The sequence below is a fragment of the Amblyomma mixtum genome, chromosome 10 (genome assembly GCF_055824585.1).
Source record: "Amblyomma mixtum isolate Tamu chromosome 10, ASM5582458v1, whole genome shotgun sequence".
NCBI lineage: Eukaryota > Metazoa > Arthropoda > Arachnida > Ixodida > Ixodidae > Amblyomma > Amblyomma mixtum.
In genome coordinates this window covers 142,910,602-142,932,631 of record NC_143021.1, presented here as the reverse complement: position 1 = coordinate 142,932,631, position 22,030 = coordinate 142,910,602, and the positions used below count along the sequence as shown (strand labels likewise).

The 22,030-nt window shown below is 51.4% G+C and overlaps 1 protein-coding gene across 1 annotated transcript; it reads left to right on the top strand.

Moving 5' to 3' along the window:
- The first annotated feature begins 375 nt into the window (after positions 1 to 375).
- On the top strand, positions 376 to 2,456 carry LOC149327164 (uncharacterized). The gene is made up of 3 exons (XM_089564153.1): positions 376 to 720; positions 1,730 to 1,898; positions 1,974 to 2,456. The coding sequence occupies exons 1-3, from the start codon at positions 528 to 530 to the stop codon at positions 2,431 to 2,433; spliced, it is 822 nt and encodes a 273-aa protein (XP_089420279.1). The 5' UTR covers positions 376 to 527; the 3' UTR covers positions 2,434 to 2,456.
- The last annotated feature ends 19,574 nt before the right edge of the window (positions 2,457 to 22,030 follow it).

Below are 22,030 nucleotides of genomic sequence, written 5' to 3'. Positions count from 1 at the left end.
CCATGGTTTATTATTTACGTCAAGAACACTCTTTAGCTCGCTTTTATGACGTCGGCAGACGGTATCCAGGCTGACCTACCGGCCGGCAGACTCGGCGTACTTCACGTCCGCACAAGAAAATACAAAACAGCCATGCCACCAGAAAGGATGCTTTCTAGATTCGAGATACGATAGCATGCATCTGTGCTAAAAGTGGATCTTTCGGCAGCGACACTGCCTGCGGCAACGCCGGCCGACGACCTGCGCGCTGGTCCCAGACTGCCCTAGTCGTCGCTAGGCCTAGCTGCTTTCGATATCGACTCCGCAGCTGAAGGCCGTTTCACATGCAAGCGAAAGTGCTTGCGATTCCCGTCGCCGCGGCGTAAAAACCTGTTTCGACCCGTCGCGGCGGCTGCGCCGGCCAGAGCGAAGAGATTCCAACAGGTTGGAAATTTTTCGCTGCGACAGCGCGATAGCTCCGCCCTCTGACCAATGACTGCGCGGCGGAAAAGCCACGTGACAAGAAGAGGACTAGTGCGGGAAAGACAATGTTTGTTTACTACACGTGCTTCCGGCAACACGGCAACATGTCGCGTGGCCTGTTCAACGAGGCGCTTATTAACGAAGTTGCAAAGCGCCCACTGCTGTGGGACGTTAAAGACAACAGCTTCAGAAATAGAACTACTAAAGAGTCCCTGTGGGAAGAAGTAAGGGACGCACTCAAAGAAATTGACGACACCGGTAAGTGAAAACACGTTTTGTGGCGAGCTCAACGATTGTCACCATATTTGCCATTGTGCAGCCAACAAATTTTTCTCGTCACTGTGGAAGGATTCCGCAGCCTGTCATAAACTGTTTTGTCCCCGCGCATTCCTGCATACTTTACGGAATTTTTTCGGTGCGCCGGCTATTCTGCGCATATAAGCTATAGCTATATAAGAAATTGTCGGCATCACGCAGCCGTGAACAAACGTTTTTGGTTCTCAGACACGCTAGAAGCATCATTTTGTACCATTCTCTTTAATCGTGAAATGCACGACCGGCACGTTTTCATGTACTCAGCTACGTCGCGTTTGTAAACGCGGGAGCGGGCCCTTCGAGTTCGCCCATGCGCGAGGTTAATCCGGACGTTCAGAGCCTAGCAAAATCGTCTCTTGCATGTACGTACAGTCTTTATCAAAAGTAGCCAGGCTCCATGGTTTGCTTCTCATTCGTATAACAGAGCCCTCACGGCTTCCTTGAAGATCAAAAATTTCTTTGAAGGTGCGAACAGGGGTTCATCTTACCATACAGAGATTTAGAGCTTGAGGGCTGACATATAATAGCCTTAATATACGACTGAGAAGAAAACCATGCAGCCTGGTTACTTTTGACAAAGACTGTACCTAGCGCGAGCGCTCCGTCCCGCGGCACTGCCCGCTCATCGTCGTCTGCTAAGCAGCAATAATCCGGCGCTTCTGACGCGCACAAAATAGTGTCGTGTGTTCGGTAAATAGAAAAATAAATCAGTCGTCATGTGTGTGTGCACCAGTTCAGTCATTCATGCTTGTAAAATCAGTAAAAACAGCCTTTTGAGAAAAAAAAGAACCTGTACTTTTGCAATGAATCAAGTGTTGTAAACGCTGTCATTTTTTTCTTCTGTACTAACAGGCAACCATTTCTACATGCTCATGCTAACCTTTGGCCCAAATGGCTGCCATTGTTTATTTTGCTAATCTAACATTATGCTGTATACTGCTCCATATTTCAGTAACAGTCGAGGAGATCATCGCAAGATGGAAAAATTTAAAAGACACCTACCGAAGAAAAGTTAAGGACGAAAAGGATTCAAAAAAGAGTGGGGCAGGAGCCACTCCAAAAACTGCCTGGCCATACCTCAAACAAATGGAGTTTCTGAGGGACTGTATTGAACCAAGACGGTAAGCAATGACTAATAGTAATGTTGAACTAAATGTGTAAGCAACAGCAATTAACAGCATGTACATTCTACCCAGGAGTTTCGGCAACCTAGATATTGGCCGCGTGCAAGTGGCCAGTGCAGCGGCTGAGGTGAGCCACACCAACAGCGCAGCTCCAGAAGCAGTGGAAACCTCAGCGAACGAGTTGCACACGATGTTCCTGCTCCCAGGCCTTCCGGACGAAGATGGAGCAGGGCCATCCTGTGCAGCAGTCGCCACCACTGCACGTGAGGTTCCCCCACCCAGAAAACGCCAAAAAAGGCGGCAGGAACTGGAGGCCACCGACAAGGAACTTCAGGCCGTGAGGAGTGCACTCGCTGCACACAGGCCGATGGACGCCTCCAGCCACTTCCTGCTGTCCCTACGGCCGCAAATGGAGGCAACTCCACCGCATATGCTAATGCATTTGAAGATGGAGCTTTTAAACATTTGCGAACTGTACAGCCAGGGCGAATACCCTGCTAGCCTGGCTGTGCAATCAGCACAGAACAAATGAACACAGTTTCTTGTATGCCTTTATTTTTTGGTGCACTTGCTCTTTCACAGACACTCATGTATGTTGTAGCAGCATACACGTCAGCAACATATTTCCGCGAATCTTTGTAGTGTATGTTCATTAATCAAAGCTGCCGGCAGCTTTGACGAATTGTAAGATGGGTACTGGGATGGTTAGAGGTACTGGGCGCCGGCGGTAGACACAGAGGTCGAGCATCACGAGCACACACACAAAGCGATGGCAATGCCGCTCAACACAACAGTCAGAAGTTCATCGTCGTCTTCGCTTGAACAGGAACTTCTTTGTCGTTACAACTGCCCCCCTGGGAGGGGAGGAGCCATCCTGGCGACTTACGGCGTAGGCGGGATGGCCGGGTCATAATACGGCTTTAGGCGCTGCACGTGAACAGTCTCTCGTCCGCGCCGGCGAAGATCAGGCGACGGCATCAGCGGTTCTACCACGTAATTAACAGGCGAGGTGCGTTCCACAACTCGGTAGGGGCCGTGAAACTTTGAAAGAAGTTTCGACGAGAGGCCCGGAGTACTGGATGGAATCCAGAGCCACACGAGGCTACCAGAAGAAAAGTGCGCGGACATGTGATGGCTGTCGTGGCGGGATTTCCGACGGTATTGGGCCTCAGTTGTGAGAGAACGGGCGATTTGGCGACGCTCTTCTGCGTGTCGTGCAGCTTGCGAAATAGGAGTGCACTCAGATGCGTCAGGCTGGTATGGGAGAATGGTATCGAGTGAAGCAGAAGGATGATGGCCGTAAAGAAGATAGAACGGGGAGAAGCCGGTAGTCGACTGCGTTGCGGTGTTGTAGGCGTATGTCGCATACGGTAGGACGAGATCCCAATTGGAATGGTCTGATGAGACGTATATAGAGAGCATATCGCTGAGGGTACGGTTAAATCTTTCTGTAAGGCCGTTAGTTTGCGGGTGATAAGAGCTTGCTCGGTGAATGATGTTACACTGGCCGAGCAAGGCTTTGACAACTTCCGATAAGAAAACGCGACCTCTGTCGCTCAGCAGTTCGCGCGGTGCGCCGTGGCGAAGAATGAACCGTCGCAAAATGAAGGAGGCTACGTCAGACGCTGAGGCGGATGGAAGGGCGGCGGTTTCTGCATACCTCGTCAAGTGGTCAACAGCGACGAAAGCCCAACGGTTACCGGCTGCAGTGTAGGGAAGAGGTCCATACAAATCAATGCCTACACGGTCGAATGGGCGCGGTGGGCAAGGTAGCGGCTGCAACTCGCCTGCAGAACGGTGAGCAGGGGGCTTGCGACGTTGGCAGGGCAGGCATGAGCGGATGTGCTTAAGGATGAAGTTATACATTCCACGCCAGTAGTAACGCAGCCGGATCCAATTGTATGTTTTGAAGACTACTGCGTGTCCGCAGTGTGCGTCAGCGGGGAAATAATCACAGACTTGCGAGCGGAGATGGCGAGGAACAACTAATAACCACTTGCGACCATCTGCGCTGCAGTTGCAGCGGTAAAGGAGATTGTCACGAATGGCGAAGTGAGGAGCTTGGCGACTGAGAGCGCGTGATGGAGAAGCCGCCGTAGGGTTAGAGAGGAAATCAAGCAGAGACGCAATCCAAGGGTCCCTGCGCTGCGCTGAAGGCATGTCGTTGATGTGAAGCAACGGAGGGGAGTCTTCGAGTGTTGAGAGGCCGGCGAGCTCAACCGGAAGGGGGCAGCGAGAAAGGGCATCGGCATCTTGGTGCTTGCGTCCGGTGCGATAAACTACGCGGGCGTCGTATTCCTGCATATGAAGAGCCCATCTTGCGAGGCGGCCGGAGGGGTCTCTCAGGGAGGATAACCAGCAAAGCCCATGGTGGTCCATCACGACGTCAAAGGGACGACCATAGCGATAAGGGCGGAATTTGGTAAGAGCCCAAACGATAGCCAAACACTCTTTTTCCGTTACTGAGTAATTGGACTCTGCCTTCGTCAGGGTGCTGCTTGCATAGGCGACAACGTACTCAGCAAAGCCAGGTTTGCGCTGCGCGAGTACAGCCCCGAGACCAACACCACTGGCGTCGGTGTGGACCTCGGTAGGGGCCGTCGGGTCGAAATGGCGCAGGATAGGTGGTGCGGTGAGGATGCGGCGTAAGGTATAAAACGCGTTATCGCATGCGGGTGACCACTGTGAAAAGTCGGAGCTGCTGGATAGGAGTTGTGTTAAAGGGGCAGCAATCGATGCAAAGTTTCGAATAAACCTACGAAAGTAGGAACACAGGCCAAGGAAGCTGCGCAGTTCTTTGATAGATGTAGGCTTGGGAAAAGCAGCGACCGCACGAAGTCTGGCTGGGTCTGGAGAAACGCCTTCCTTGGAGACAACGTGCCCTAAGATAGTGAGTTTACGAGCGGCAAAATGGCATTTCTTCAAGTTTAGCTGCAAACCGGCGTCAGAAAGGCAGCTCAAGACGTGCCTCAGGCGATGGAGGTGGGTGTCAAAAAAAGACGACGATGTCGTCGAGGTAGCAGAGGCATACCTTCCATTTTAATCCCTGCAAAATGGTGTCCATCATCCTCTCAAATGTTGCAGGCGCATTAGAAAGGCCGAATGGCATAACTGTAAATTCATATAAGCCGTCGGGGGTTACAAAAGCGGTTTTGGGGCGATCGGCCGCTTCCATGGAGACCTGCCAGTATCCGGAACGAAGATCGAGGGAGGAAAATAGTTCAGCCCCTTGCAAACAGTCCAAAGTGTCATCGATGCGCGGAAGAGGGTAGACATCCTTCCGCGTAATCTTATTAAGGCGGTGGTAGTCGACACAAAATCGGATGGAGCCGTCTTTCTTCTTGACCAGCACAACAGGCGAAGCCCAAGGGCTACTGGAGGGCTGGATCACACCGTGTTGGAGCATTTTATCAACTTGCTTTTCGATAACATGGCGCTCGGTGGCAGATACACGATAGGGGAGCTGCCGCACTGGTGCGTGGTTGCCGGTGTCGACACGATGGGTGACCGTGGAAGTTTGGCCCAAGGAACTCCGATGACAGTCGAAGGAGGAGCGGAACTGGTGAAGGAGGTTAAGAAGCTGCGTCCGTTGTGGGGAAGGAAGATCGGTGTCGATAGAGCGAAGGAAGAGGTCTGTAGCGGAGGAATCAGGTGCAGAAGATGGAGGGCTGAGCGCAGTCATGGCTAGATGAGGCGAATCGGCGGGGTCCTCACAGGTGAGAATGGAAGCAATAGATTGTATACTGCCGAGACATTCGCCATGGCGCAAAGCAGTAGGAAAGGAAAACGGGTTAGAGACCCATAGCATGGAAAGGCCAGCAGAAATAGTGAGCACAGCGTAGGGCAGCGCAAGGGACTTGCGGCGCAGGAAAGTGCAGGCATTTCAAGCGTGGGAAGAGTGCGGCTACGCAGCTCCACGATGGAGATTCCTACCCAGCACCTCCACCAAATGTAAGATGGGTACTGGGATGGTTAGAGGTACTGGGCGCCGGCGGTAGACACAGAGACACAGGCCTCGTAGACACAGAGGTCGGGCACCACGAGCACACACACAAAGCGATGGCAATGCCGCTCAACACAATGGTCAGAAGTTCATCGCCGTCTTCGCTTGAACAGGAACTTCTTTGTCGTTACAGAATGAACAAACAAGCACTACCAAGATTCACGGCAGTGTCATCTTCATCGACGCAGCCCAGCCGATGCCCACTGCCATGGCACGGCTCCTTGGCTGCTCATGAAATATGCTTTAAATAACTCTCTCGTATCTGCTGCAGAACGGCTGTAGTTGTGCCCCACCGGAGGCTCCAGGTTCAGCGTGGCTGCGTCCTGAGCTGCTGCCCGCCACTGGCCTTCAGTGACGTTGCCATAGCCATCTTCCACATCGGCATAGTTCGCTGGCATATACATGTCATCATCCACAAGAAAATTGTGCAAAACACACGCAGCCATGACTATGTAGTCGGCATTTTCTGGAAGCACGTTGATGACGCGTCGGAAAATTCGGAACCTGGACGCCATCACTCCAAAGGCGTTTTCAACGCACCTTCTGGAAAGAATGAAACATCGAGTATTTTGATTTTTGTCAACTGCAGACGCACATGAAAAGTATCTGCATTTTTTGCCAACAGGCTAGTGATGAAATCCATGCAGTAGGTAATTTTTGCGCTGCAACAAACCTTGCACGGCTGAGCCTGTAATTAAATATTCGTTTGGCCTCATCAAGGCCCCTGCCCGGGTAGGGTCGGAGGAAATCAGGGCGCAGCTGGAATGCCTCGTCTCCAAGAAACACGTGAGGTGCCACCGTTGATGTTCTTGGCAATAATTTCGGTAGTGGGAGATTTAGCAGGCCACGCTCAAGGCATTTTCCCAGCCTTGATGCGCTAAGCGTTCCTCCGTCGCTCTGTCTCCCATAGGCACCCACATCAATGAGGATGAACCTCAAATTGCTGTCAGCCACAGCCATAAGTACGATAGAGTATGTACCCTGAAATGACAAGAGTTTATGTACACAGAAAAATTATGTAATTGACAAAAGACCCTTCAGTGTGAACATTACCTTGTAATTGAAATAAAGGCTGCCTGAATGTGGTGGGGCCTGAATTTGAACATGTTTGCCGTCCACGGCACCAACACAGTGCGGAAAATTCCACTTTTCAGAGAATCCAGTAGCAACCTTCTCCCAGTCAGCAGTGGTTGGTATCTGCGGTGACAATGAAGTAGAAATGTGAAAGTATCTTTAGTGACAAAATAGCAGGAGCACAAACTAAAGGCAATGAGGCGCTAAGAAGCACTCATCCTGTCTTCTTTGCCTATCCCTGCCTTTGGTTTGTGCCCATTTTCCCTGTAGTACAAAACAAGCACAGCAACGTGTACTATTCAGGTGTTTTCAGTACTTTGGGGGGGGGGGAGACTTGTAAGCTGCAGTGTTCATTAAATATACCATTCATTTTTAAGCGAGCACACCGCACACATTATAAACATTCTGTTCCCTTTATGGGATTCACAAATGTGCATTTGACTGGGAAGACCGTATGCAGTCGCTTTGTAGCTGCCCCAGTAACCATGGCTCAAGTTTCGATCATTTACCAGTCCATAAGGTTTTGAATTTAAGAAGCAAATTTTAATTGTTTGTTCATTACGAGGTGCCGACTAACAGCCACAGGCATTGTACACTGGTGCAGTGAGATATGAAAATGAACAATGAAAACAATAACAAAATATCAATGAAAACGATGGAGGCAATGTTAGTGAATGGTAGCATTAACAGTCAAAAGGTCCCAGTGAGCACAGCAGGCTTCGCTTGAAAGAGCATTTCATCCAGCTGCAACACACCTTGAGGCAAATCGGCTGAAGAACTTCCCACAGCAGCTTGCAGGTGTCGCAAATAATGCCTTTCGCTGTGGAGATGCCCACTCGGAAGGCCATGGCAACATCCTGGATGTGCATTCCCGATGCCAAATACCTAGAAGGGATTGCAAAAACAATAACAGCTCGCGTGCACTGATCAAGGAGTCATCAGTGACACGCATTTCCGAGTACCTCAGTGTCATGGCAAGCCTTGCACGTGATGGTATCGGCTCCCGTACGACGTGCTGTTTGGTGAGGGGCCCCTCGACAAGGGCGTGTAGTTCCTCAAACTTGTTTGGGGACATCTTATAGTACTTCTGGAAGTACTCTTTGTCCCCGCTCATAAGTAGTGGCATCTGTGAAGAAAACTTCGGAGTTTAAGGCACCAGTATCAGGCAAAACTGCAACGTATAACTCACCGCGGTGTAGTACTCCGACTCTTGCTTGCGGTTCTCCCAGACGGGCCTCACCCACCAGCGCCGCGGCACTGGGAGCTCCAGCAAAGCCTTTTTTTTTTTTAACAAACAGTATTGCTCTAGCAAGAGGAGATGGGTGTACGATGAGTGAAAAGTGTCGCATACATCCATTTCGGACGACTCAACGTCTGCTCCACCGTCCGCACCTCCGGCTGCGTGAGCGTCCATGTTTGCAAAAGAAAGCATTCAACGCCGGCGCCCCGGCGGTTACACCGCACGTACGTACGAACTTGAGAAAAAAAAAGATATTATCGGCATCAAAGTAAGAAATAATTGATATTTAAAAAATAAGAATTTTTTATTTCTTAATAAAATTTGAGCATTTCTGGCAAAATAATGCATAAACATTGCCCATGTTGATGGTTGCAAACCACCGAAACCAGCCACGAGCTCGTATTCTTTGTCAGCAACACTGGGATTCGCAGCGGCAGTAAACGCTTTGGAACGACCCATGTGAAACGGAACCTTGCGAAAGGCGTCGCAGCGCCGCGCCGCTGGTCGCTCTGTTCGCTCAATCGCTTGCATGTGAACCAGCCTTGAGGGAGCTTCGGGACTGGCCAGCGCTCAGAAACGTGCTCCGCTCGGCACCCCTTTACTGTGAACTCGTCCCATAATAAAAGATATGCTCGATTTCCACGACGTCTTCAGCAACAGAGTTAGCAGACGGCAGGCGAACCGCACCAGGTAGCAGCAGCACAAAACCGGCTATGGGATGAAATTTGCTTGCATCGCAGTCATCACTTCTACCAGGAACTCGGTATTTGCCAACGATCGTCACAAACGATGCATTTTTGATATTCATATATCCCAGGGTTTGCTATGAACGTGAACAAACAATACTATCGCGTTCTTCAGATGCCGGCGTTCGGCACGAAGACTGGCGCAGGCCGCCCGGCTCCAAGGAGTGCGCCCTATGTCATCATGACGCTGCCGCTCTCCGCGCTCGCATTGGCTGCCGCTTCCCGTCGTTGTTGCCGCGAGCGGCCCGCCGTTGACATCTAGCAGGCCGGACGCAGGCAACGAGCTGCAATCGGACGTTGCGACGCTGTTCGCAACGGCGCGCCGCAAACCGAGCGAGTGGTGGTTAGCAGCAAACGCGGCTCGCTGGTGCGTCGACTGCGCTCACGCGGCTGTGCCCCGCTCATCGTACGTCACTGTATTTTGGTATGACGTCACTAAAACTTTATTTTTCTACACCCCTTGTGACGTCATGGTTGATGGCGCTAGCGAATGGGTCTAGGTCGTGAGAGTGAGCATTTAGGTAATCTTTGGAACCGAATTAAAATATTTTTTAAACGTTTGTTGCGTCCAACACCTGGCAGTGACTGCCCTTGCATACATAGGAATCCCATAGCAGGCTTTTTATAGCTTCAAAATTTGGTGTCTCCACCCCTTTAAGCGCATTGCAAATCGGATAGATGTGTCAGCTGTTTTCTCTGCCCCTCAAAAGTTAAACAGCCTATGCAAGGTAAACAAAGTTGTTCGTCCTTTGGCCAAAGAATGCACAAAAAAAACACCAAACACCGTTTGTAGAATGCAAGGTAGGCGTGGTGTACCAGATACCTCTCTCATGTGGACGACAGTATGTCGGTCAAACCGGTCGCTGCCTGAATGACCGCCTCCGTGAGCATAATCGCAATGTAATAAGAATAAAAACGATGAAACATTGCAACGCATGTGTAAAGTGCAAATCGTTACTTTACAAATGTTTTTAGTTGGAAAAAGTAATGACAAGCGCACTCGTGAAATTATCCAAGCAGAAAAGATAGGCAGGTTAGGAAGTGCCTGTGTAAGCACTCCTTCTGTCAGACATTCAAAAAAAGAAGTAGATTACCTACGCTCACTGTGATTTTGCGCATTCTTTGAGATGATACGGTACAAATGCATGCATAAATTCTTGTGCTTTGGTTTCTAATAAAGTTTTTGAAAGTTAGCGCTGTGTGTGTCTACTCGTTCTTTTGTCCCTTGTCCTGTTTGCGCTATTGCTCCGAAGTATGAACCAACAAGCCCGAATTTCAACGTTGTTAAACCCTTCTCTGAGTGGGATTTTTCATATTCTTGTGTAGTAGCGCTTTTCTTTTTTTTTGACGTTCCTGCGGGCCCCCATGCCTAGAACTTTCTCCTGAAATATTGCCTTCTCGCTGTGCGGCTGCCAGGCGCTTCGCGCGGGTCGCCACAATGCGTCATGAGTGCCATTCTGTAAAGCCTTGTGCAGTAAAGGTTTTTTTTTTTTGTCACAGCCCTGTGGCAGCGGTGCGCCGTAGAGGTTCGCGCTTGTCATCGACTTTCCTGTCGTTACCTCCTTCCGAACACCTGCCGCCGTTTCAAGTTGTAACCTACCTTTTTTTCCTTTTTTTAAACCTCTGCCCTCATCACTGTTTGAATTTGCAATGGAACGTCCGCTCCTTTGCAGCGCGATACGCTGAGCTCCGCTCACGCATAACATCCGAACAACCAGAGGTGATCGCGCTGCAGGAAACTTATGTCCGGCTGCGGGATGGGGAGCCCCAAAGGCGGCTGCCCGGCTACATCGGTTACCATTCACCAACGAAGTGTGAGGAGGAGTCATGTGCATCCATCCCCTGCGGCGACCCAGCCCATCGACCCGGGAAATCGCGGGCCTCCATTTATGTGCGACGCGACGTCCAGCACGCGCTCGTCGGCACGGCGGCGGCGACGAGTGACGTTCAGGAGTGCGTGGCAGTGACAGTGCGCGTCGGGGATGTTGACACATCAGTGGCCAGTGTTTATGTGCGCCCAGCTGTGGCGTGGAACGCGCTGTGTTTTCGTGCTGTGTCGTCGTGTTGTGCCCCGCGCCAGCTCATAGTTGGAGACTTCAACGCCCATCATTGTGCGTGGGGCAGTGCGCGCAACGACCGGCGCGGCGACGACCTGCATGACACAGCAACGCAGCTGGGACTCACTCCTCTCAACACTGGCCAGCCCACCTTCCGACGGCGTGGATCGTCAGGCTCCTGCATCGACGTTGCGTTCGCGTCCAGCGGCATCGAGGCGACCTGGCGTCGTGCACCATCACTCTGGGGCTCGGATCACTTCTCCATCACCATAGTGCCCACTGCTAAAGAGGCGCGCCCCATGCGTACGTACGCAATCGTGAATTGGGGCCGCTTCCGCCAAGAGGTGGACGCCGCCGCTGCGTCCGGCGCCGATTACTTCACCAGTCTTGTCCGGAGCGCCCTCGCAGCCACGCGTCGCGCAGAGGTGCGGACAGGTCAGCCAACACCCGACAATAAGCTGCTCGATCTGCGCGACAAAAGGGACAAGGCGGAGCGCAGGGCGCGACGGACGGACAAGCCAGAAGACTGGACGGTCTACAATCGGCTGGACGCAGCGGCAAAAGGCGTCACTCCAACAAGCTTTATCGACGGCAGTGGGCTTCTCTCTGCAACACGATGGAGAAGGATCGCAGCTCGCGGCGGCTCTTCACCACCCTGCGGCGCATCACTACACCTCAGGCGAACCCTCAGCCCCTGGCCGCTCTCGCCATCTCGAGCGGCCAAACAAACCAACAGCTGGCTGAGCAGTTCGCTGACCGATTTGCGCCACAGCGTCCCGCGAGCAGTGGAGTGACGACATCGGGCCCCAGTTTTGACGCCAGGTACTCTTCCCCCGCCCCGGATGACGGCCCGTGCAACGCGCTCTTCACAGCGGCGGAACTGAACGACGCGCTGCACCACTGCACCCACCGCTCATCGCCCGGGCAAGACGGGGTTACGTACCAGATGCTGCGCAACCTGGACGCGGAACAACGTCAAGTCCTCCTGCGGCAGCTCAACCTGGTGTGGGAACGCGGGGTGCTACCTGAGGAGTGGCGCACAGCGGTCGTCTGCCCGATACCGAATCCAGGCCGCCCACCCACGGAGCTCACCGGATACCGGCGAGTGGCGCTAACGTCGGCGGCATGCAAGCTGATGGAGCATATGGCGCTCCAACGCCTGCATGCGCGGGCCGCGGAGGCAGACTTGTTCGACGAGCGTCAGACAGGGTTTCGCGGGATGCGCTGCGCGGCAGATTCAATCGCGGACGTTGTCTCCGCACTCGAGCACGCCGTGGCGGCGCGGCAGGTAGCACTGCTCTTGCTGCTCGACGTGTCGAGTGCGTTTGACAACGTCCACCGTGCGGTAATTCTCGCGAGGCTGGAAGAGGCGGGCGTGGCCGGTCGTCTGTTGCGTTATGTGCAGGGGTTCCTCAACGCGCGCACTATTCGCGTGCGCGTGGGAGCGGCTCTCTCTCAGCCCCGCCCGGTGGATCGAGGCGTGCCGCAGGGGTCGGTGTTGTCCCCGTTCCTCTTCAATGTGGCGATGTCGGCGGTGCCGGGCTGTCTGCCCACAGGCAACCGGCACCGCGTGTACATCTCCATATACGCGGACGACATCGCTCTGTGGTGCTTGGGACCTCCGGGCGAGGCTTCCCGCGTGAGAGACTGCCTCCAGGGGTCCCTTGACGCTATCGGCGACCGGTTGCGGGGCCTCGGCCTGGCGCTTTGAGCGGAGAAGACTGCAGCCATGGCCTGCGCAGCTCGCAGATGCGCCCGCCTGGCGCCGCTGACGTTGGCTGGGACGCCGCTGCCGTGGAAGAGCTCCGTGCGGTACCTCGGCCTGGAAATCGACCAGCGCCTCTCCTTCCGCCCCGCGGCGACCAGGGCCTGCCAGCAGATGAAGAGGACTACAGCCGCTGTGCACAAGCTCACCGCCCGGGGCCAGGGGATTTCTCAGCAGGCTGCGCTGCGCCTCTACAACGCCGCAGCCTTAGGGGCGATACTCTACGCGCTGCCCCTCGTCACGGTGCGCAAACCATCATGGAAGGCACTGGAGGTGCAGCATCGCAAAGCGCTGCGGACCTGCCTCGGTCTACCCGGAAACTCGCAATGCGAGGCGACACTGGCCGAGGCGGGCGCGTGGCCGCTGCAGCTACAGGCCACGCAGCGCTCGCTGCACCACATTGACCGCCTTCACCGCGCACCTGACGGCGCGGAACTCCTGCAGCGCCTTCGTCACTACCCGCGCTCAAGAATGGGCGTGGCACTGCAGGAATATGACCAGCTGACGCGCGCCACGCCCCCCTACGGCCTCTGCTCCCCCTGGCCCCTCACGACGGAGGTACAGCGAGAGATCGTCGGCATCGCGGGAAAACGCAGCACACCACTATGTGCAGTGCAGCAGCTAGCCGGAGCCGTCATCTACGAGCAACTGCGCGACCATCTGCTTGTGTTCACTGACGGCTCCGTGGTGAGCGAAAACTGCTCGCTCGCCGCAGAGGCCACCATCCCCGCCCTGCAGCTGCACCGCCAGCAAAGAGTGGCTTACCTGGGCTCTTCGACCACGGCGGAGCTACTGGGTCTTCGCCTGGGCTTGGACCTGGTGCTCACCCTTACTCCGCCGCCACCCAGGTGTGCTCTGCTGTGTGATTCCCGTGCCGCCCTCAGCCGCCTGCAGACTCCCGCCCGTGGCACCCCGTTGCTGTGCGCGTTACGCGAGCGCATTGAGCGCCTCGCGGAGCGCAGATGCAGTATTCGCGTGCAGTGGGTGCCCGGTCACTGCGGCATCCGCGGCAACGAGCAAGCCGACGAGCTCGCCACCGCCGCACATCAGCTTCCTCCCAGCGACGAGCCGCTCGCCCTGGAAGACGTGCGTGCGGTGATCTACGACCACCTCCGTCAGCAACACCCGGACCCTCGCATCGCGCGAGGAGAGCGCATTTCTCTCGTCGGCGCGCGCTCACTGTCGCGCCTCCAGCGGGCGATGATCATCCGAGTGCGCGTCGGCTGCGTGTGGCCCGGGGAAAGACGGGTGCGCCACGGACTTTCGTCGAGCGACGCGTGCGCTGAATGAGGCGCAGTGGAGATATTGGAGCACATGCTCCTTCGCTGTACCGCTTCTGCAGTGCCGCGTCGCGAGATGCTCGCGGCCTACAGGGCACTGGGAATCATCCCGGACAGTCTCGAAGCGCTCCTGTGGCCGCGCGGCAGTGCGCGCACCCGTGACAGAACAATGGTGAGCCTCTGTGCGTTCATCGAGCAGGCGGACTTGACTCCCCGCTTGCTCTACGCCAGGTAGTGCACGCGTGACACGAACGCTCCGTGGGTGCTACCTCGGACGGTATACGCGGCCGGGCGCCCCACCCCGGCCGCTAGTGCAGTGTGCCGCGCGCGCGATTAATCCGAGACAGGACGCTACGTGCGCGCGGCTATGTACATACAGTTTACTTCTTGTGTAAGTGATTGTGCGCAGTGGCCGCTCGCGCGCACTTATTTTCGGACAATGCTTGGACATTAGCGCGCGAGCGGCGCGAACTTGATTACTTTTGTATTTTGTAAATAGTGTACAAAGCTCTACCCTGTCCTTTCTCGCTGTCGCTCCCCTCTATACTTCTCCTCACTATCCTCTTCCTTTCCCTTTCGTTTCCGCCGGCTGCAGCTCGGGTGCTTAAGATATTAGATAGCAATTGCCGCGGCCGGCAACACTCTTTTGCTTCACTTTTTATTTTTTAAATAAACCACCACCACCACACATTTTTTTCTGTACCTCGCGGATGCTATAAAAGCTGCTTGTTTCAAATACTGTCATACACACTCGAAAAAGGCTGGTCCTCCAGCCGAAACGTCGTGAATTAAATCTTGTTATGTTTTTCAAGTTCTGGTGACCTTATTTTTATATATATATATATATATATATATATATATATATATATATATATATATATATATATATATATAAACGTAATTCGGCTGACACACGGTAGAAAAACAACAACTTTATTCTAACGTTTCGACCAGGATCTGGCCTTCGTCAGAGTGACGAAGGCCAGACTCTGACGAAGGGCAGACCCTGGTCGAAACGTTAGAATAAAGTTGTTGTTTTTCTAGCGTGTGTCAACCGAATTACGTTTATGTTCTACCGGATCCATCCGATCTTCACCCCTTCTTATATATATATATATATATATATATATTTATATATATATATATATATATATATATATATATATATATATATATATACGATCATTAGGCACGAACCGCCATGTTCTGATATATTAGGTGAAGCTTATGGTACATAAGCAGTATAATTTCCAAATTAATTAGCGGGATCGAACCCAAGCCTTTCAGATCAGCATGCAGTCAAGCACCATAACCACTGAGCCACAATGGCAGCTCATGTATTTATGATGAAGCAGCTGTTTTCGTTCGCATGAATCAAGCCCTTGTGTGCGCAGCAAATGCAACAAAACAGTGCAGCGAGCTGAGAGAGTAATTTGATCAAAGCAGCCAGTGACGCAGGGAATGATATTCAGTTGATAACTACTTAAGTGCTACAACTGGCGCTCATGCCTGTACTGCCATCTGTACGGTTGCATTTTGTCACCAGCGTTCGCCTGCAAGCGTCAGTGAGTGCACGTCACGGCACCTGTCGCCAAGGCCATAACCCTTTCGGCGCCAGATTTAGATTTCTTTTTTTGCTCCGTCTTTAAAATTTTTTAAGGCCCAATAGCCACGCAGTAAAAATTTAAAGCTACTGGTCACCTTGCGTTATATATCATTTTTCCTCGGTCTTGACGCAGATAGGAGAGTGTTCTAGGTGATAATACGTCACCTCAACAAAACATGTTCAAACCTTGCATAGCCTTCCTGGAAGGCGACTGTGGACAAAAAGAGACTTTCCCCGGATTTGTAATACCCCTGCCACACAGCAAATTTAATGTCATTCCCATGGAATGACATTTGTTCGACTTAATGTCATTTTTTCTGCGCGCTGCTGCACGGCAAAAACTAATGTCATTTGCAAATGATGGCGATTGCGATGGAAAGAGAGTACAGTGAGTACAGCATACAAAAATTTCTATGTATGCTTCAATACGTTGCAATGGAAACCGATTCTAAAATCTTCATCCTCATTTTAATCAACGTATTTAGATAGGCGCGCGCTGTGCGAGGGATCTAAAAACGTTGATTTCAATAACGTGTTAATCACTGCTATCCACCGCAAGTCCAAGCCAAGCCAAACCTCAGCCAGCGGCGGCAGGCAAATGGCGGACGTCATATTGTGAAATGCTCTCTATGGTGAAATTAGACAGTATTAGCTGTTCGTCCGCAAATGCTTTGCGCATGCTACGGGCGCACCTTGCGCGCACTGCCGCCCGTCCTCACAACAGTTTTAGTAGGGAGCACGGTGGTTGGGTGTGACTAGCGTAGCGCGCGAGAAGCATAACATACTGTGGCGCCATCTAGACGATAGCAAGTCAAACCTCCTGAACTGAGTGCCGAAAAAACGTTTTTCTCTTTTATTAACGGCAGTAATGAATGCATTCGAAGGCTTTGTTTTTTTTAATGTAAATCAATTGGATGAAATGAAAATGTAGATTCTAGTGCAAAGTTGGAGAAATACTTCGCTCGGGGTCGTTGCTATGAAGACTGTGTACGCCGTACATAGTTAAGCCTAGCATCAAGAAATTCTGAAATTTATCTCAAAAGCGACTGATATTTCAAACCTATATTGTTACGGAGGGATGAGAATGCACAAAATAAAAGCGGATACAACCGTTTAGAGCAAGCTATCGCGTCGAAAAATGCAGCGGCGACGCAGTATTCCGTCCGAAGCGGGCGAGCTGGGCGTCGCCATGTTGTGAATGTTGACCACTCAAGGCTGGTAGCGAGAGTGAGTTTTATTTTTTTCCAATTCTATTTGGCATTTTTATATACATAAATGAACGACAGCACAATCGTAGGGACGCGGAAATATTACAGTGCTTGTGACGTTTTTGTAATCGTGTTTTTCGGTGTATATTCTCAACAAGTCTCTGGTGTCGAGAGAACACATTAGCTCGGACGTCGCAGGCGAATGTGTTCAGGGAACTCATTCGATACCTAATGTCGTTTTCATCGAATGATATTAGATTTTCTCGTGTGGCAGCAAACTAATGTCGTTTTGAATGAATGTCATTCGATGGGAATGACATTAAATTTGCCGTGTGGCAGGAGTATAACACGCGTTTATATCGAGCGTAATAAAGCACTTCAGTTAGGCTTAGGCGGAGCCCAGAACATCGAGGAGCACGGCAGGCCCAAGGCACAATGCATCTGGTTCGCGCCTGTTTTCAAACCAGATGTTCACAATAGACGAGTTCATAAAATGGAGGATAATTTATATCGTGAGTCTACCAAATGCTGTTCTTTACTGGCGACAAAATCCATCTCATCCATAGCCCTATACAAGGCGGATATCTCTCGGCCAAGGAGAAAGTAGAACCTGTTTCAGTGCACCATATACGCGTTCTCAGTAAAAAGCAGCCAAACCCACTGCACTGTCCCAACATCGAGGGCTTGCAACACTTCCTGCTCGAGCGGTGGTGCGCGCGAGTTGCAGTGTGCATGCCCCGGTTGCTTCTTGCAACTTGCTGTCAATGCTCACAGGAGGAAGAATGCGCTTAATTCCACGATGACTAAAAAAACTAATGCACCAATCGCTTTTATGTTCCTATTTATGGCGTGGTATATTTGCAAGGGGAACAACTACGCTGGGAAACTATACAAGAGATAAGATGTTAAAAGCTAATCGGCTGCATTACCTGAACTGATGTATGCAAAAAAACTACATCCACGATCCAGCCCATGACCTTCATTATCCAATTAGACAAACAAAAAACGTTACATGCCAACAACAAGAAATTATGGGAAACAGACCAGAGCATAAATAAGACTACACAAGTTTTCTGACGAGTTCATTATGGTGCATAAACAGTTGCAATATTTTCTGTGCCATTACATTAGTTATTAAGCTGTTTATTTGACTGTGCAAATGTAGACAGATTTGAGTGCTACAAATTTATGTTCATCTGTCAAACAATATTCAAACCTGTGTTTCTTGGTGTACTCAAGTAATTTCTTGATTGCACTTTCAGAACTGTATGTGTTTAATGTTCTCATTTTGTACATGCACTGTGCTGAACTGCCCAGAAACAAAAGCCTCATCAGGCGTTGTAGCCTTCATAGCGTCTACCCACAGTAGCAGACCTTATGTGTCCGTTCCGAATAAAAGAAAAAGTTGCATGGCGCCACCGATATAGTCACTTAGCTCATAGGCATGATCGAAGTCATGCCCGGATTTCGATTCCGTGCCCGTGACGTCACGGGCTTGTACGCCTTGCATACCTTCCGCGGTGCGTGAATAGATCCGCCAAACGCTTTACTTTCGCCGTCGTCCTGGCGTGCCAACATCGCATGTGCAAGCCCATTTTTGCTCCCCATTTTTGTAGAGATCATGGATGATGATGATCATCATGCGGGCTGTACCCTTTGCAGCGGGCGGTAGCCGTCACTGGGACCATAGTCCCTCAATACTTTTATGGTCATGAAACTTCTCCGTAACGCTATGGGAGAGCTTCATATGTTGACCGCGCCTTCCACAAGGTGGCGCTAAGAGTAGTGTGGGGGCAACGACGCGAGGAAGCCAGCGTCTCTACGGCCGCGAGTCAACGGGCGGAATGGGATGCTGGCGGTGCGGCAGCAACTATTTTCTCTTTTCACTTTGCCTTCGTTTGCAAAATAAGTACAGTGCACGTGACGTGCAAGCCTGCGATGCCGAATAGTTGCTGCGTGACGGGTTGCCACTCCGGCTACGGAGGTACGCAGTAAAAGGCCTCGCTGTTCTGTGTGCCGAGCGACGCAGAGCAGCATAAAATGTGGAAGCGCAAGATACCCCGACTAGAAAGTGGCGGATTTAGATTCGACTCCAAGCATGTCAGTGTCTGCGAGAGGCATTTTGCCCCACGGATTCGGTCTCACGAGTTTGTGATCAATAGAGAAGCAGTGTCGCTGCAATGCGAGAAAACGAAACTCAGGCCCGGCGTCGTCCCATGGATATTCGAAGGCCTACCAGCGTACTTGGGCACGAATCTGTGACGATGCTGCATTTCAGACAGCTGTACTCTTCAGTATGTTGATGTCTCTTGGTGCGAAAACACTACTTCATGTGGTCAAACCCAACCAAGGACGCGGGTTCGATCCCGGCCGCGGCGGCTGAATTTCGATGAATGCGAAATTCTACAGGCCCGTGTACTGTGCGATGTCAGTGCACGTTAAAGAATCCCAGGTGGTCGAAATTTCCGGAACCCTTCACTACAGCGTCCCTCATAGCCTGAGTCGCTTTGGGACATTAAACCCCAATAAACCAAACCAAACCAACCAAGAATCTTGTGGCGTCCCTGAATATAAGGGAGCAGAAATAAAATAAATATTGCCGCGACTCTAAATTTCGAACCCCCTGAGGCGCGAACAGATCAGCTTCGCTGGCCACTGCACGAGAGCACTGTGCTATCGCAGCAGCCGATCACGCCTCGTGTTGTTGTTGTTTCTGTTGCCTCAAAAACGATAGCACATACCCACGATGGGGGATTGGCCAGGGTTAGGTGCAGACCCAAACAGGAAAAAACTAAACTGCAACACACTCTCGCGCTGCGCGCATTGCGCACCGTCGTCTTCATCAACGTCCCCCTTCGGAACAAACACATCAGACCAGCTTAACCTTGATCAGAGCTTAACTTCACTCTAATATCGTCGCCAGACGTGCAAACGACCCAGCAAACAAAACCACGAGTGAAACAGGCTAAACACATGCGTTCGCACGTCTGCTCGGTTTAACCACGTTGAACCCCCAGCGCTTTTTATTTTTTTACATGTGTCGCCGTGATTTATATCATTGCTCATTTGTTGTTTATTGCGTGGCCGCTCACAGCTTGTCTCTTATTTTGGTAGCGCGAAGCCAGCACATGAGCAATGAACAACAAATATTCACAATTTCCTTGCACTCGTCAGCGCCTCCGTAGTCACAGCGTGACAAAGTGTAAATAAATGCTTATGTAGCAAGAGTCTTCAGCAGCTATCGCCTCCGAAAGTATCAGCAAAAATAAATTGAGATGGCACCATGAAACTACCGGTGCATTCGTCATGTGATCGTTTTTGTAGCGCGCACTCCAGTTCTTAAAATGCCGCCATAACGTCTCGTTTTCAGCATTATTGAGACTGCAGTATTTCTCACAAGGTAAGCGCCAGCCTTAAGCGACCTTGTGCACTTAGATGAAAGCAAGGACTCAGCCGAGATAGGCGCAACCCAGAAACATATAGATATGTTACTTATCGCTACGCTAGATCTTCCAGAATGACGTTGTTGGCAAGTTCCGGTAAAAATGAATGCGGAGGCTGGACAAATGTACAAAAATCGCTTTTTTGTAAAGAGCAACGAGAGAAAGTAAGCGCGTTAATTGTTTGCCAGAAAATAGCCGCTAACAAGGTTTGCTAGCGGACGTCGTCGATCGCACAGGGTTTTTAGTGTTTCGATGTTGCAGCCAAGCTTTCAGGTGATAACCAGTAAAGTAGCGTCCATCCTAAGCCCAAGCACCGATCCCCAGAGAGCACAACTACCCAGCGAATATGAGCCTGTTGGCAGGAAAACAGCCGCTGCGAGCAGGGCTCGCGCAGCGACTCGTGCCCCCTCGCCGACCTCCGCGCCACTAGCGGCGCGCGCTGTCCCTATATGAAACTTTGGCCGGAGTTTCGTGACCAGAAAAAAACATTGAAGGACTATGCTGGGACCTAGCCATTAGCTCGTGCGCGCACTTGAAAAACGCACAAAACAAAAAATACAAAGACACGACCAGTGGCGCCATCTACCAGGAAATGCGTACTTTCGTGCAAGAGTATAGTTTTTTTTTATATCCTCCTAGGAGTATACCCCTGGCAAGATCTGTACGCTTATATATATCACACCTGCACAGCTCGTCTATGTGAATGGCCCCTCTATGGTCGCTGACAAGTACCGCCAATGTCTTAAGAGTGCCGCTGCATTTTTTCCGCATCCGCATATTACTTCTCCGGTTCCGATTTCAAGTTCCGCGACCTATAGGTGGCGCGACGAGCCATTCAATATGGCTGCCTTAGTGGTGGTCAACCTCCATGGTGGTCAAGCTAACCGAATCTGAACGAACAAACGTAGCGTTTAAAACAGGACACAGAAAGATGAGGACAGGACGGGGCCACAGTGTACTCTGTTAAACTTCAAGCTAACCGAAACCCGATGTTTACATGCTTTTTCGCCGTTGCTTGCTGTTGAGGACAGCCGCCTGTGGAAAATGCTTTTGCCATTCTCGCAGGCACCAACTTTAGGGGATATACTGGTTTGGTTTGGTTTAGTTTGGTTTATTGGGGTTTAACGTCCCAAATCAACTCAGGCTATGAGGGACGCCGTAGTGAAGGGCTCCGGAAATTTCGACCACCTGGGATTCTTTAACGTGCACTGACATCGTACAGTACACGGAAGGGGATTTCATTGTGGGAGGGGATTTCATACTGGAACACATAGGATCGCGCGAAAAAAGAGTTAGGTGCCTAATCGAAGGTGAAGAAGTGCTCGACACATTTGGTGAAGACATTGTTCAAATGTGATACTATCCAAATATGTCACTAGTCTGCTACTTGTGAAACAGTCTCACATAACTGATTCTGTTACGTTAAACAAAACGTATAAAAAACTGTCGACTACCAAATATAGCATGAAAAGAAAAAGCGAGCATTACTGGCAGCGTGCATTTTGCCAGCAGGCGATAAACTGTCCGCTGTAATTCTCCCGGCATTCACCTCAGACCACGCTGGAAGAATAAGCTAGGTGTCGGAACGGCGGCCGCTGTACGTGGAGCGACCGTGTCGCGCCACTCGTGCATGCTTTGGCCGCTCGCCGACAGATGGCGTGAGGGCTATTAGGGGTTGACAGCCGTGCTGTGCGGACGTAGGTTTAG

Coding starts and splice junctions, on each gene's coding strand:
- LOC149327164 (XM_089564153.1), top strand. CDS start 528: ATGTTTGTTTACTACACGTGCTTCCGGCAACACGGCAACATGTCGCGT. Junction 721..1,729: donor CAAAGAAATTGACGACACCG/GTAAGTGAAAAC, acceptor TCCATATTTCAG/TAACAGTCGAGGAGATCATC. Junction 1,899..1,973: donor GACTGTATTGAACCAAGACG/GTAAGCAATGAC, acceptor CATTCTACCCAG/GAGTTTCGGCAACCTAGATA.